Here is a 15,656-nt window from a genome sequence, read left to right as displayed (position 1 = left end):
CACTGGCTTTTACAGAATAGCTTCTGTTGAACATGAGCAACTGGTGAGGCCTTATTGAGTCATCCAATTTGGGTAGTGTAAGTCACATAGAAGCTGCTGGCAGGTCTAGGGCTGCCATCCTCCAGATGGGACCCAGAGATTTCCCAGAATTACAACTGAACTCCAGATGACAGATCTGTCCCCCCTGGATCAAATGACTGCTTTAGAGGGTTGATGGTATGACATTATATTTGGCTCTATCCCCTCTCAAAATCCTGCCCTCCTCCCAACTCCACCACATTTCCAGGAAACTTTCCAGCTAGCAACCCTGCTCAGGTCTGGCACCAAGAACTCCCTCAAAGGCAAAACAGGGGTAGAAAGGCATCTGCTCATGTGCAGACAACACACTTACCATAGGAGTGGGGGGGGGGGACTGTGTCAGGGAATCACTATGGGCCTTGCTTCTTGCTCAGTGGTAATAGAAACTAGGAGTGGTTTCTTGCCCAGCTGTAGTGGCAGCAGACACCAGGAAAGGCTCTAGGCTGAAGAGGAGTAGTTTAGAAGCTGCTCTGAGCCCAAATGTATGGCAGAAGAATCTCAGAAAAGTTCCAGGGCCACCCATTGCAACAGAAGGTGCCAGGAGCTGCTTCAGGCTCAGAGTGGCTCCTAGGCATTGTTGCTACCAAGAATAAGATGGATGCTGCTGCCTAGAACAGATGCCAGCATTCTCCATTACCAGCATTCTCCCCATACATATGGAGGTGTTCCACAGGAAAGGCCAGAGAGGGCTTGCCCACCCTGTTATCTGGACTTGAATCCAATGTAGCGTCAGAACCATCAGATTCAATAGCAGCATCCTCTCCCCTCACAGCAAATATAGGACAGAAAAGCCTATGTGAAACCGTTGCTCAAGGCAGATATGAGGAAGCCCAACAAGGGTAGGGATATAAATTTGTATCCTAGGATGAGCAAAAGTTGCCACCCCACTCTACCAGATAACCTGGATACAGCATGTGTCAATGCAATGGCCATTGCAGGCCTGCTCATGAGCACTGCAGAAAAGATTGAGGAACTGCAGAAAAGACTGATGTATTTTATGTAAACAATTAATTGAAAATATTGGCTTCAATTGCAAACTTAAATGGACTCCGGGGAATGGTAGAGGACAGGAAGGCCTGGAGGATAATTGTCCATGGGGTCGCGATGGGTCGGACACAACTTCGCACCTAACAACAATAAGAATTGGCTTCAATAAATTTCATGACACCTCGTACATATAATGTGCTACTGGTGAGTTAAAACTGAAAGCTTAATCATGTCGCTTGGATGTTGAATAAACAGCAGTGTGCAAAAACAAATCTAAAGGTCACATATTACAAGTTAAATAGGAGAGTCTGTAATAATTATTGCAAAAATGCACATACCACCCTATTTTGCACTGCTATGGAATGAAGCAACCAAACTGGCAAGACCTCATTAAAGCCAGCAAACCCCTCATTAATGCCAAGGAAAGCAGTGGAAAGTACTTCCTGCAGACATCAGCCTATTTTTCCTCTCCCACCTCAATTTCCCATCATCTTCCCTGAAATTAGATTCTGTTCTGACAATTACAAAAAGTCATCAAGTTGAAAAAGAATGAAATATTATTAAAAGGCTGAGGACTATGATATATGAAATGAGATAAATCCGAGGAAGCTCAGGTCACTTAGCCCACAGAAGACCAAAGAGTCCTCAACAACCATCTTCTGATCTCAGCAGTTTACTGTGTTACAATTACCAGGGAGAGTATCAAGGGAGGGGACTTCCTCCCAGCCCACCTGGGTTAACTTCTCTATACATTCTTATAGGGGAAAAAAGATTGTATGTTGTCTAATACACTCCCAGGAGCACAAGATAAATCTGTTTGCATTCTCAGAGACAGATTCAAATGAGTAGCTGTGTTGGTCTTAAAGGTGTTACTGGATTCTGATTTTATTCTCAGAGACAAATCATCCAGAGATAAGACAGCCTCATTCCCTCCTAACTCCAGCCCATCAATTCTGTCTCCAGCCCATCAATTCTGGGGGGCACAGGGACAGGTTTGGGAACATGCACTTCCTCCCTTACTTGTGGCAGCAGCTACAGACAGCACAGGCCCAGATCTGGATGCTCAACCCCATTATGTAGGCCACCACTGGAAGTGCCTAGGAACTAGGTCATCCCTTGGCCTCTCTTGCTGTCACTGGCATAAAACAGGAGCATCCACTGGGAGATGCCATGCAGTCCAGAATAGCTTCTGGGTCTTTAAATGCTAGGCAGGCAAGAAAAAAATAAAGTTCTAAAGTTAGGATCTGTCAGGGCAAGTCAGGTTTGAGTAACTGGCTGAGAGCCAAATCTTGGTTTCACAAATTACCCTGTTAAAATAGGCCAAAGCTTTGTGTTATATCTGAACTGAACCACAATACCTGCACTGAGCAAACATCTCTTCAAGTTTCACAGTGGAAGGAAGGAAAAGAGTTTCACCTATCACCATCTCCACTATCTGTCATTTTCCAGTGATCCTGTGAATAAAGAATGCTCAGAGGTGCTACTAAGTGCCTTTTTAGCCCTGTGAGTCCAAAGTCAAAACTTACCTCAGAGCCAAAGATACAGGTCTGTAGTCAGTTGTATGTGTGTCTGTTTGAAAGGCCCAAAATGAACCTCCTGGGATGAATGGCGGCCGATAACTGGAAGGAGAGGCTGCATTTGCTCTGTTTATAGCTCCGCTCATCAGATTTAAGTTCGTTAGCTGAAAATTTTAAAAAAGACAAGAAGATGGCAAATACTTCATTTTTAGAAACAAGAAAGTCTAGAATAGATGTGAGTCAAGGTATTTTCCATATCTAACGGATCCTGCCTGTATTTAGAGAGGCAGTATGGCATAGGATACTGCAGGGAAAAGTGTATGTGGACTAGTCTCAGCTCCCAAAATCTACTGGGTCACCATGGATTAGTCACTCTCTTTCTCCCTAGACTTTTCCATGAGGTTGTTGTGAGGGAGAGGCATATGCAATGTCCTAAGCTCCTTGGAGGAAAGGCAGGAGAGAAGAATATAGTAATATTAAAAGCAAAATATTTATAACATGACTGCAAAACTCTTTGGAGATTGGCCCTATCCTTCTGTCACTGCAGTGGTAAAATGAACTCTATGAGCAAAATAGCATTTGCAGGGATTTTTATCCAACTCCACCCTGTCCCAAGAGTTCTGGGTTGCAACATATTTTACACTAGAACATAAGCAATAAAAACAAAAGAGATAGCTTACAAACACTGACACAATAAGATAGCCACCTCAGTGTAACCTCAGCCCAACATAACATCTGGTAGCACCTCTGTGAGTCTCAAAAAAAATCTCCAGGGGAAAGATGTTCTGTAAGAGCAGAGGAGTCGTGGAATTGCTATAACAAAGGTATGCTCAGAAGCTACAACAGTAGAATTAACAGAACATTCTCTTAGCTGATGAGATAACAACTGCAAACAGAAATAGTCTGTTCTTAAGATATCTGCAAGTGCTCCAAGGATTGTTGTTGTTAGTTGCAAAGTCATGTCCAACCCATTGCGACCCCATGGACAATGATCCTCCAGGCCTTCCTGTCCTCTACCATTCCCCGGAGGAAATGGCAAACCACTCCAGTATCTTTGCCATGGACAGTACCAAAAGGCAACATAATATGATGCCGGAAGATGAGCTCCAAGGATTGTAATGCAATATCAAAAAATTAGTTCTTCTGAGAGAACAACAGGAAGCTCTCCTTGTATTTCACATTTCATCTTCTGATGAAGCAAGCCTTCTGCCCTCTATTATGCAATTCTTGAACCAACAATACAAATAAAATGGTGTTTCATCAGACTGGAGGGAGGTGAGTAGCGGGGTACCTCAGGGCTAGGTGCTCAGCCCGGTACTTTTTAACATATTTATTAATGATCTAGATGAGGGGGTGGAGGGACTAATCATCAAGTTTGCAGATGACACCAAATTGGGAGGACTGGCAAATACACCGGAAGATAGAGACAAGAGTTCAACGAGATCTGAACACAATGGAAAAATGGGCAAATGAGAACAAGATGCAATTTAATAAAGATAAGTGTAAAGTTCTGCATCTGGGTCAGAAAAATGAAAAGCATGCCTACTGGATGGGGGATACGCTTTTAGGTAACACTGTGTGTGAACGAGACCTTGGGGTGCTAAACATGAGCAGGCAGTGTGATGCAGCGGTAAAAAAAGGCAAATGCCATTTTGGGCTGTATCAACAGGGGCATCACATCAAAATCACAAGATGTCATAGTCCCATTGTATATGGCACAGGTCAGACCACACCTGGAGTATTGTGTGCAGTTCTGGAGGCCTCACTTCAAGAAGGACGTAGATAAAATTGAAAGGGTATAGAGTCAGAGTAGTTCAGCAGTGGAATAGGCTGCCTGAGGAGGTGGTGAGCTCCCCCTTACTGGCAGTCTTCAAGCAAAGGTTGGATACACACTTTTCTTGGATGCTTTAGGATGCTTAGGGCTGATCCAGCGTTGAGCAGGGGGTTGGACTAGATGGCCTGTATGGCCCCTTCCAAATCTATGATTCTATGATTCTATTCTATGATTCTAAAAGTTGTCAATCTGAAGGAAAACCCAGTGGGCTATTGTGACAAGAATGCTGGTCTGAGTGTGGGAAACTAAAAATTCCAATCAAAATGGGGAAAGCCTATTTCCCTGGATAACAGCGGGCAAGACACTATCTCAACCCCACCTATTTATCTGATACATTTTTATTCAGCTTTTTCCAACCATTGTCTTATCAAAGTGGCTTCCATCAATAAAGAAACAGGGCTGCCCTCAGGTTTGCAATTCCCTCCCCAAACAAAAATAGACAAGACAGGGGACAGGACATAAAGGTGAAAAGATAGATGAGAGAGATCAGTTTACAGTTTATTTGCTTCATAGGCTTGCTGAAAAGACAGGATGGAATAAGCCTACATACCCCACACTGCTTTTCCTAGTGGAACAGCAGGATAAATGTGACAATAATGCTGTCAATATGTATCAATGCGCAGGACATCTAGCATAAACTGAAATATAGCAAACTGAGCATGTCATTTAAGATAAAAGGTTCCCCCTCCTAGACCTGTGCAAGGACTGTTAAATACATGGCGTAAACATGATGAAAAATCTTACATATCTTCCCACCACCTTGCCCCTGCCTGTCAACAAATTCCAAGCTGCTTGGGGGGAAATGAACAGTTACAAGATGCCTAATACAAATTACATGTAACTGAGCTTACTTTGGAAAATTTAGCCTGAATGAAAATCTACATTTCTTTTATAAAGTATTTGTGCATGCTGCTGGTTCTAAGGAGACTGACTTCCAATCAGAAACCTCTCAGCTGCAATTCTGTTTTTTCCTCCTAGAACCAAGGTGCACTGAAGCCAGCTGTTTCACTCTCCCATCTCATCTTTTCAGCTCTTCCCACTATCCACCTTGGTGCATTTCTCCTCCAATAACAAAATGCTGTTTATTTTAAAGCCCTCTTTCCAAGGCAGGCAGGTGTGTAAACAGTTGAATGTGGCAGGTAAGGACATTTCACACATTCCACATAGACAGGTGTTTAAATTACAGCAGGATTAAATACAGGCAATAGATTCAAATGTGAGCACACACACACACAGAAAGCTTATTCGAGCCAGCCCACCAGCTTGGTTCATTTTGATAGTTATTCCTCTGTGCACTGATTTGTTTCAGCTGTTATAATTAGCTTGCCAGATTGGTAGATTCCTTGGACACTCCTGTAATACACTACACCTCTACACAGCAGCTCTGTTTTGAATTACTTGATAGCCATAGTCTTGCAGAGATAAATTTTTAAGCTGGCACACACACACAAATATATATGCTTACATGCATCAACTTTTAACAGTTGAATTATGGAGACCCCACAGGGTTTTCAAGAAGACACATTCAGAGGTGGGTTGACTTTGCTTGTCTCTGTATCATGACCTTGGTATCCCTTGGTGGTCTCCCATCCAATTACTCACAAGGGCCTACCCTGCTTACCTTCTGAGACCTGATAAGATTGGGCCAGTTTAGGCTAGCTTAGGTTAAAATAAAGAATTTAAAGAAACAGGATATAAACAAAACATGGAATCTATAAAACGCTAAGGGGTGTGGGGGGAGGGCTCAGTCCGGGATGGGGGGGGGAATGATTGGCCCCTTGCCCCCAGACTGACAAGCGGAGGGCCAAGCCAATTGGGCCCTCCGCTTGTCCAACCCACCCACCTCCCAACCTGGCCCACCTTCGGCTGACAGCCACCATTTCCCAGCTGTCTGCTGACAAGGCAGGTAGGCAGCCGCCCGCCCTACTATGCGGACCTTGGAGGATGGGGGTGGGTGGGCTCACTCTCCAATGGACCCTTGCCTCCCCCCACCCTCCTTCCCCCCCCGGCCACCGCACTCTGCTGCCGCTGCTTTGTTCCCACCCTCCGCCACTGCTTTTCCGCCCCCCCTTCTCCACCGTGCACGCTTCCCAGCCCGCCTCCCCATTGCTGCTCACCTACGCCACCACTTTTTGGCCCCCCCTTCTCCCCTGTGCACACTTCCCAGCCCGCCCCCCATCGCCGCTCACATACGCCCCCACTTTTCCGCCCCCACCCAACCCAGCCACCCACCTTTCTCAACCCCCCACTCATCGCTACTTGGCCCTCCCCCAACAGATCCTTCCCCCCTTCCTCCCACCCCTGCCCTTTCCCATTTCATCCTCTCTCTCTGCCTCTTTCTCTCCCTCTTGTTTGCTCTTTTTGTCTTCCTCCCTTTCTTTCTTTCTCCCTTTTTTCCTTCTGCCCATCCATCCACCCACCCCGTTAGCGCCCGCTGTATTTCGGGTACAGCGGGCTTAATATCTAGTTAACATAATAAGTTGCTGGAAGAAATGGGATTTGCTGACACAAAGAACATTGGATCAGATTGTGCCAGATGTATATTGAAGATGACTTTATTCAAAACAGCCCGAGTAGTGTACTGGTTAGAATGTGACTATAGCAGTAAAGACACTGGGCTTAAATCCACACTTTGCCATGAAATCACTGGATATTGTTAGCCAAAGATATGCACACATATTTTCTCTATCAGCCTAACCTACTTCACAGAGGTTTTATAACAATAAAAACCACTATGAGTTCCTTGGAAGAAGGGTAGAATAAAGCATTTAAATATGTAAAAGAATTAAGATAAATTCACCCTGACAGTCACAAGAAAAATGGAGATCAACCCAGCTCTACTTATGTCCAGGATGCTTCAACTGCACTTTACCTACTCCAGCATTGCACAAGAATTTATCTTTATCTTTATCTTAAAGCCGCAATTAGGAGAGCTGGAAGAAATTAGCCAAGTTCTGCGTACATCCCAACTAGACAAATAAAAATGATCTAAAAACAAAATCTGATGATCATTAGTAAATCAGCTTTCAAGAGTGCCTTTTAAAAAATACCCCGGTTTAAAATGGAATCTGAACAATACAAAATTATAGTCTCCAAACTTACCTCTCTTAACAGGTTCTTACATATTTCCTTTCTTTATTAAAAACATTATGCAAAATATTTTTCATAATCACAATATATTTCTATAAAGAGCATGAGGCTGCAGTTTAATGAAACACAGAGTGCTTTTATAAAGAAAACAAGATTGTAGTGTATTTCACTGTTTATTGTATGTATTATCTTGTTCTTGTTTCTGCTATGACAGTTTTTATTTTTTGTCGGATTTTGCACTGTTTCTAATTTTTGTAATCCTAGTCTATTGGAGAAGAAGAAGAGTTGGTTCTTATATGCCGCTTTTCTCTACCAGAAGGAGTCTCAACGCAGTTCACAATCGCCTTCCCTTTCCTCTCCCCACTACACACATCCAATGAGGTAGGTGAGGCTGAGAGAGCCCTGATATTACTGTTTGGTCAAAACAGCTTTATCAGTGTTGTAGCAAGCCCAAGGTCACCCAGCAGAGCTGGCTGCATGTGCAGGAGGAACAGGGAATCAAATCCAGCTCACCAGATTAGAAGTCCACGCTCCTAACCACTACAGCAAGCTGGCTCTCTTGCATTGTTAATTTCCCATGTTATTTGACTGCAATGTCTTACTACCATGTTACCTGTTTTAAGTCTCAAAGAGAAAAGCAAGCTGTATGTACCAGATGAGCTGACATGCCCCCATCAATTTAGTAAACATGCCTATGACCACTTATGGGGGAAGGGATAAGGTTAACATACTGGTGACATGCACTTGCAATAATCGGTTTCTATAGAAGGTTGGGGATGGGTCATGACTTAAAATGCCATTCTGCTCATAACTGAGGTTGATTTTCAACCACACCCATACAGTACAAATCTGCCCCGAGGCAAGCTCATTTCAGGCATGCATTTGAATTTGCAAATAAAAGCCAAAAGAAAACAGAAAGCAAGGACTAATAGGTTTGAGAGGTGTGAAATCTGTGCGTGTACCAAAGCTGATCTGGCTAAAGGCCCATGACATTCCTCCCAGCTTGCTGAGATTACCAGCTTACAGGATATGCACATGCATGAAAAAAGCATAGAAGTGTTCTAGTCTCCAGAAAATGTTCCAGACAAAGACCTGCCAGAGACATTCCTGGGAAACCTGACAAACTTGCAGATTCGTTTGTACTGTATCCAGCGTATGCATTCATTTAACTGGGGGGGTGGGGGGAGGGGGCGGAGAGAGAGATCAGGCTGCAACGGATGGCTGAACTGCCTCTTGCTGTTACTGAGTCAAGCTCTGAATTAAGTACTCTCTGCTTCAAAACCTTCTCAGTGGGAGCTATTTCAATAAGGCATGGAGATGCCAAATGTTTGATGATCAGGGATAAACCTTCCCACAACAAAAGTTCATTGAAGTTCAGCCTGGTTCAGCTGGCAGCCTCCTGCAAATCACAAGGTCCAAGAGCACACAGGCCTCAACAGCTGGAGAACAGCAGGAATGGTCCTGCTCCAAAGGCACCTTTAGTCTATTAACACGTTAGTCTTCAACTAGCAGTCATGGACCACACCCACTACTATTTTCATTTTAAGTAAACAGGGCAAGGAAGACTGATGGGAAAGACAGTGAAAAAGAAGGTGAAAGGCTGGGATAGATGGTTAAAAGTTAAAAATTCATCCCAGGTTGCAAGCTAGGGTTAAAGACGGGAGTCCGGCCAGAAAGGCTGAAGAAGACTATCTTAAAAGATTTTTCTAAGCTTGGTCGTCTTAATGAGGATGATACGTCAGCAGTACTGGAAGAGCACACATTAGTATGCGATTCTTCCAGGGAATCTGAACTGAACACAGGGAGCAACAGAGTCCTTCTAAGATTATGTTTATGTCAATTAACACAATCCAGAAGGCTACTCCAAATTATGATTCTCCACTGCTCTGGAAAGCAAAAAGGCATTTTAAAAGATCTAGTAGTAAAGATTGTGGTAAGAAAGGAGAAGTTTTGGAGGTCCTTAAAAAGGCTTGCCACTTGAGAAAATTAAATCCTGTTAGCGTAAATACTATTGTTCACCTGCCTCTTCAGTTTTGCGCACATCGTTGCTGGTTTACCCTGGTCAAACTAAACCCAGATGGGAGGAGCAGGCTGTAGTCACATGCAGTTTTCTCTGACAAGACTGTCAACAAGGAGACGTTGACTGCATAATAAAGTGGCACCTTTAAGACCAGTAAAGTTCAATTTACTGGGTATAAGCTTTCATGTGCATATACCCAGGTTTAAACTTGTTGGTCTAAAGATGTGTGCATGCTCACAAAAACTTATATCCAGAATTAAACTTTTGCTGGACTTAAAGGTGTCACTGGACTCAAACTTAGTTCAATTGTTTCAAGCCAACATGGCTACCCACCTGAATCTGACTGCATAACAGTCACATACTGTGAAGCAGTTGAGGGACTTGCAACACTGGAGTTCAGCAGAAAACTGTTACTATAAAAACCCTGCAGGGGGGTATTTGCCATTTTCCACTGTAGGTCAATAGGACTGCTCAGGTTTTCTAATCATTATCTTTCTGTCCAAATGAAAACACGAAAGCCTCCATGGAATATATCAGCACATTTACGGAAAACCTGGCTGCAAGATTTAAGCACTGCCTGGCTCAGCTGAGATAGTTTATTTCAGCCTGGGTGGTCTGATGTTATCCCTGTGATCAGACTCCCTGGATGGAAGAACTGGAGCAGTTCCTAGTGATAGCCAGCCTCTGAATTCTCACACATTCGTTCACCGAGAAGGACAGCAAGCTCGTACTGTGGTTTCCCCTCCTCCTTATCAAGTTACGCTAATTCAACACATTCTTCTGTTCCCTATCATAAATAACCCCAAAGGGCTGCAGGCTAGAAGAACACATCAGTACTGGCTGGCCCTACCCTTACACCACTAGTAGAAATCTTGTGCAGATCCAGTACCACTTCAAAGTACACTGCACAGAAGGGATTTGGGGGGATGAATAGGCTATCAATGTTTGCTTTTGAGAGGTATCTTGCATTGAGCATACCAATAACGACTTTCTGCTTTCAGTTTTCGGAGCATGTCTGAAATCCAAGAGGATCTACAGAAAGCTTTTTCAACCAGTGTTTTGTGAAAACCTGGGGTTTCCCGAAAGGACGGGAGTTATTAATTTCTTAATATATTTTTTTAAAAATTATTGGGCTGATCCTGCGTTGAGCAGGGGTTTGGACTAGATGGCCTGTATGGCCCCTTCCAACTCTATGATTCTATGATTGCGTGATATGACCATATATGGTCATGTCGACCCTTCAAAATGGCCAAATATGGGCTTGGAGGGGGTGGGAAGGGGAGGGGCCCGGGCTGGGTGTGTACACAGCTATGTTGCCGAACCATATTCTGCATGATCGTACCACTTCTGGTTTCTCGAAGCCTGAAGAATGTTTCAGGAGTTTCTCAACGGTAAAAGGCTTATCTATAGGCTTCAATATGCCCAGTGTGATGTTTTAAAATTCAGATTTCTTTCCCATGTTACAAAAAGGTCCCTAAGGTGATGGGAGGTAATCTAGCCCCTACTTACAGGGTGGCACAAATCCAAAGCCTTCTTGGGAATGTGGACTAAGATGAATAATTACATGACTTATGGCCATGGACAGCTCCACATATTGAGTCAGACCCAAGGGGTTATCTAGCCAAATACTTTCAGTCCTTCTAGAAACAGCTTTCCAGGATTTCAGGCAGTGGTTGTCTCAAGCCCACTGCTGAGATCCTGCTGCTAGAGATGCCAGGAACTGAATGCTAAACCACAACACATACAAATTCCTTTTGCCTTAAACTGCTGTGTTAATAAAATGTCATTATAATGCACTAGAATCCAATGGAAATGTTTTCTTGGCTAACTCTTCCTATACTTCCCATGGAAATACAAATAAAACTGCAGTGATAAGTCGGCTTCCCAAAAGTAGGAAACAGCAGAACTGCAGGATGAGACTCAACATGGTATTTACTTTAGCAGAATGCCAGAACAAGACCTGCATTTCAAACTGGGCAAGGCTCAGGTTCACCATACAGCCAACACCTCTAACAGGAAAACGTAGAATACGAGCAACTGTGATATCATATGCTGCGATGGGGCTGCAGCCAATCCCCTTAAGTCTCAGTCAGACGAATAATTTATTTCAGCCAACTGAAGGACCAAAAGGCAAGCACAATTTTAATGCCAAGACAACGATGGGAGTGATCAAATGCTAGAGTACAGAGCTTCCAAAATGACCTAAGTATTTCATCACAACCACTTCAGCAGCCTCATACCATACCAATGCTACTTTGTTTAAAATGTTTAAAATATATATGAAATGAAAAGATAGTGGGAGGAAGGGTGGGTGCTAGCTTAGGAATGTAACATAAATAGGACTTCCAGACACAATTTAGTCATCTTCAATAGTATCTAATTAAACCATTCCAGGCAAATTTGGAGAGGAATATCAGGCTTCCTGTTCACTTATTCTGTCCATTTCTATTTCTTTCTTTCTTACATTTTTACATAATGCTATACATCCTTATCCATGGTTCCTCTATATATATGTGAAACAGCCTGGAGGGTGGGATGTGGCCGGCTGCCCGAGGCGGAATAGGACCAATCAGGGTCCTGATTGGCCCTGCCCCTACAGCTCCTGCCCTCCCTCCCTGGTTGCTAGCCAAGTTCCTCTAAGACGCACCAGAGACAGAGAGAGACACACAGAGCCCTGCCAGACCGAACACAAGCCCTCATTCCCTCCTATCGCTCCTGCTGCGAGTGAGGTAGAGACACAGAGAGCGCTGCCCCAAGCTGCTTCCTTCCTAAGCACGAGCCCTAATTACCTGCTATGGCTCCTGCTGCCACAAAGAGAGACAGAGAGAGCCGCCCCTGCTGTGACGGAGGGAGAGAGAGACAGAGAGCTGCCCCAAACTGCACACCAGCCCTGCTTCCCTCCTAAGAATGAACCCTAATTACCTGCTCTGCCTCCTGCTGCGAGGCAGAGAGAGAGAGAGATGCAGCAAGAGGGAGAGATAGAGACACGAAGCACCTCCCGGTGTCCCTTGGGTCCTAGCGCCCATTGCATTCCTCGTTGCAATGGCCTTTCTTGCCAGTAGTTGCATATTTTTGTGGGCCCCTTATGTTCCATATAGTCATTACTGAATAGCAGAATAATGTTCATGGTACCTATTCTTCTTGATCTCATAAATGCTTATGTTGCAGTTCATGTCTAATTTTACAAAGCAATCACTTTTGACAGTTACAAGAATTTGACCATGCTAGAGATAAGCACTGCAGTAGCAAAGCTCTTTGCTGTTTTACCATGGGTGGTAAGTAAGCATCTTACAGTGATAGCACAGTTTACACCCTTATAGTAAATGGGCTTAGAAGGATGTGATTTCACTTACAAAGGCCCTGCTAGTCACAGAAACATTAACTGGGGCAAATATAACTAGCAATGACAGCTAACATGATCCCACAGTACCTTTCACCAGCCTTCAGACCAGCCAGCATTGTTTTAAGAGCTGCTTTAACACTTCTGCACTTTGTGAGAGAAGAGAAAGGCACTGTATATAAATATAATAAATAAATAAATAAATAAAATTAATTAATTAAAAAAAAAGCCATCACTGCTGATGCACAGCACCTTTTCCTCCTCAGCCACTCTGCATTCATCTCCTTAAAACAAAAGCTCCTAATTTGTTCCAGGATCAGTTTTTGCTTAGACAGAGAAGACTAGCATCTACTGTGGCAAGTGAGCTGCAGCTTTAAGATGGCAGATGCACCTGCTATGGACAGCAGATTAACAGCTGTGATTGCTTCTCCAAGAGTTTGAGTAAGGCAACCAGAAGAAACAAGCTCCTCAAAGCCTCTCCCCTTTTTAAAAATTCCAGACAGATGGAACACAACCCACCCACACAATCACAAGTTCCTTTGGTGTTAACCACTTTCACTGCAAATTGCTCTCATTATGCTAATTGTGGGGGTCATGAATCTTGGGAGCCTGGAATCATAGTCTACTCTGTTCTTTTTGGTACCTTTGTCTCTTTTACCAAGGGGAAAACTAGGTTCCAACAGCAATTCCTTAAATTTTCTCTGACATCATTTCCCTCCCACCCCTCCCCCCCAAAAAAGATTTTCCTGAAATTTCTCATCCTGCATAACAACCTCTGTGGAGCCAGAAGAACATTTAGAATGACTCACACCCATCATTAAGCACTGTCCAAAACCCAATAAAGAGAATTAACCCTGTTCAAATTGGCCTCAGTTATTCACAGACCATTTCCTGTTTCTGCTGTCTTGTGAAATTCTTCTACCACTGAACCCAATTATGTTTCCAAGTGGAGAGAGTAAGGCGGCTTTGCATACCTGCTGAGTAAGGAGGCTGATGTGGCTGGGGGGAGAGTACTGCCTGGCTGCCTGCTTCTCTGCCAGCCGCTGCAGTTCTGCAGCAACGATGGTGTGATTGTAACGTCTGCTTAAGGAAGAGCTATCATCTCCATCTTTCATCATCCTGGCAGATCCACCACGCTGTCTGCTTGGGCTTCGACTGGTTGAACCTGCTAAAAATGGCAAAGAAGTTTACTCTACAAACAATTACTCGCTACCTAGTGAAAAATGAGCCTTATTCTTCTGAACATGACAAAAGGCAAACATACGCATGGGGAGGGGGGAAACTAAGTCATGGTGTCTTTTATAGAACTCAGGCACAACTAAATGAAATACAAGAGATCTGTGATTGAATTTACCAATGTGTAACTATTTAAAAGCAGCAATAGGAGGTCTAGATGCTATGGACAAAGGCACTGGCTCTGGAGCAGGGTGGTAGTCTAACCCTTACCTGTGTTTGAGAGAGAAAATGTCACACACATATGCACACATCCCTGGTCAGGCTGCCTGTCTCTTTCCCTTCCAGAATTAAAATTAAGTTTGAGTGGCCAAATCTTCCTCTCTCCCCCTTCATTATAATTATCCTCCTTTCACTGAACACAAAGTTTTAAAGCTGTCATTTTTACTTTCTATCCAAAGTAACTTTCATAAGAAATACTGCTTCCTGCTTATAAAGCATAAGAAATACAAACAGGGAAAATTAATCATATTTGAAAAGTAATTCAGAAAGCCATAAAGACAGAGGAATAATGAAATCTAGAGGGAATTGCTTAAGAGCTACCTATTCAACAATTATTAAATATATATATACCTTAGATACCACATTAATGAGATCTGTTTTTACATTTAAAATAAAACAATGCATTATAGTTGGATTTAGAAGCGGTGCCACTTAAGGAAAAATAGTCAAGAACTATGAAAAAGAAGCTAACATTTAAAAAGTCAGGTCAGAAATTGAGGAAGTATGAAAATTAGTGAAGGGTTCGACATATTACAGGGGCAGGCATGGATTCAACTCACTTCTGTGGACTACCAGTGAGCTTCTCATGAATTACAGCACCAGTGCCATCTGAGCAAATTTAACTAGTAGTGCTCAAATTGGGGACCTACACCTAAGGACAGCAAACCAACTACAGGTACATCTTGTTTACGCAAACCTTGTGCTCCTTCCAGAGTTGGGGCTACTAAAAGTTATGTATACAGTAGCAAGAAAGTCCATTGCAACCAGGAATGCAATGGGCGCTAGGATCCAGGGGACACCGGCAGGCTCAGATCTCTCTCTCTCTTTCCTCTGCCCCCCCCCCAGGAGCAGGAGCCATAGCAAGTAATCAGGGCTCGTTAGCAGTTTGGCAGGGCTCTCTTTGTCTCTCTCAGCATCTGAGAGCAAAGTGGCTGCACCCTGATTGGCCCTATTCCAACTCGGATACTCCGGACATGTTCCACCCCCCAGGCTGCTTCACAAATATTAAGAGGAATAATGGATAACTGGGCAATATAACTAGACATGACCATTCACTTCATTTTCTAAAAGCTCTTTCAAAAGTAGGACTGTTCATTTCCCATTTATATTTTGACAGATTATTTTCTGCTGCCCTACTCTTGGCCCTAAGCAGTTTCACACGGGTAAACTTTAATCATCGCTTCCTGGAACTATCAGGAACCACTGCCAAACTGCGCCACATGCCAACATCAGCTAGGCTGAAAATGCAAAATTATTCTATTTTCTATTTCTGGAACCTGCCAGAATTCTCTTACATACATATTATTAATTTAGGACTTCAATGGAGGTCAGTTT

At 43.5% G+C, this 15,656-nt stretch overlaps 1 protein-coding gene across 8 annotated transcripts in view; it reads right to left on the bottom strand.

Annotated features, from left to right (window-relative positions):
* TTLL5 (tubulin tyrosine ligase like 5) overlaps nt 1-15,656 on the bottom strand; it is a 138,984-nt gene that overhangs the window by 53,046 nt on the left and 70,282 nt on the right. For 7 of the 8 annotated variants that reach the window (XR_013228535.1, XM_077323274.1, XM_077323271.1 and 4 more), the window contains 2 exons: nt 13,841-14,034; nt 2,592-2,746 (listed from right to left, as the gene is read on the bottom strand). Coding sequence is in view for 7 of the 8 variants with exons in the window: in XM_077323274.1 (XP_077179389.1) it covers nt 2,592-2,746; nt 13,841-14,034 (349 nt within the window). In the remaining variant the exon portion in view is untranslated. The remainder of the gene's footprint in view (nt 1-2,591; nt 2,747-13,840; nt 14,035-15,656) is intronic. The other variant, XM_077323273.1, reaches the window with a different exon arrangement.

The sequence above is a fragment of the Paroedura picta genome, chromosome 2 (genome assembly GCF_049243985.1).
Source record: "Paroedura picta isolate Pp20150507F chromosome 2, Ppicta_v3.0, whole genome shotgun sequence".
Lineage (NCBI taxonomy): Eukaryota > Metazoa > Chordata > Lepidosauria > Squamata > Gekkonidae > Paroedura > Paroedura picta.
This window is presented reverse-complemented; position numbering and strand designations above follow the sequence as displayed.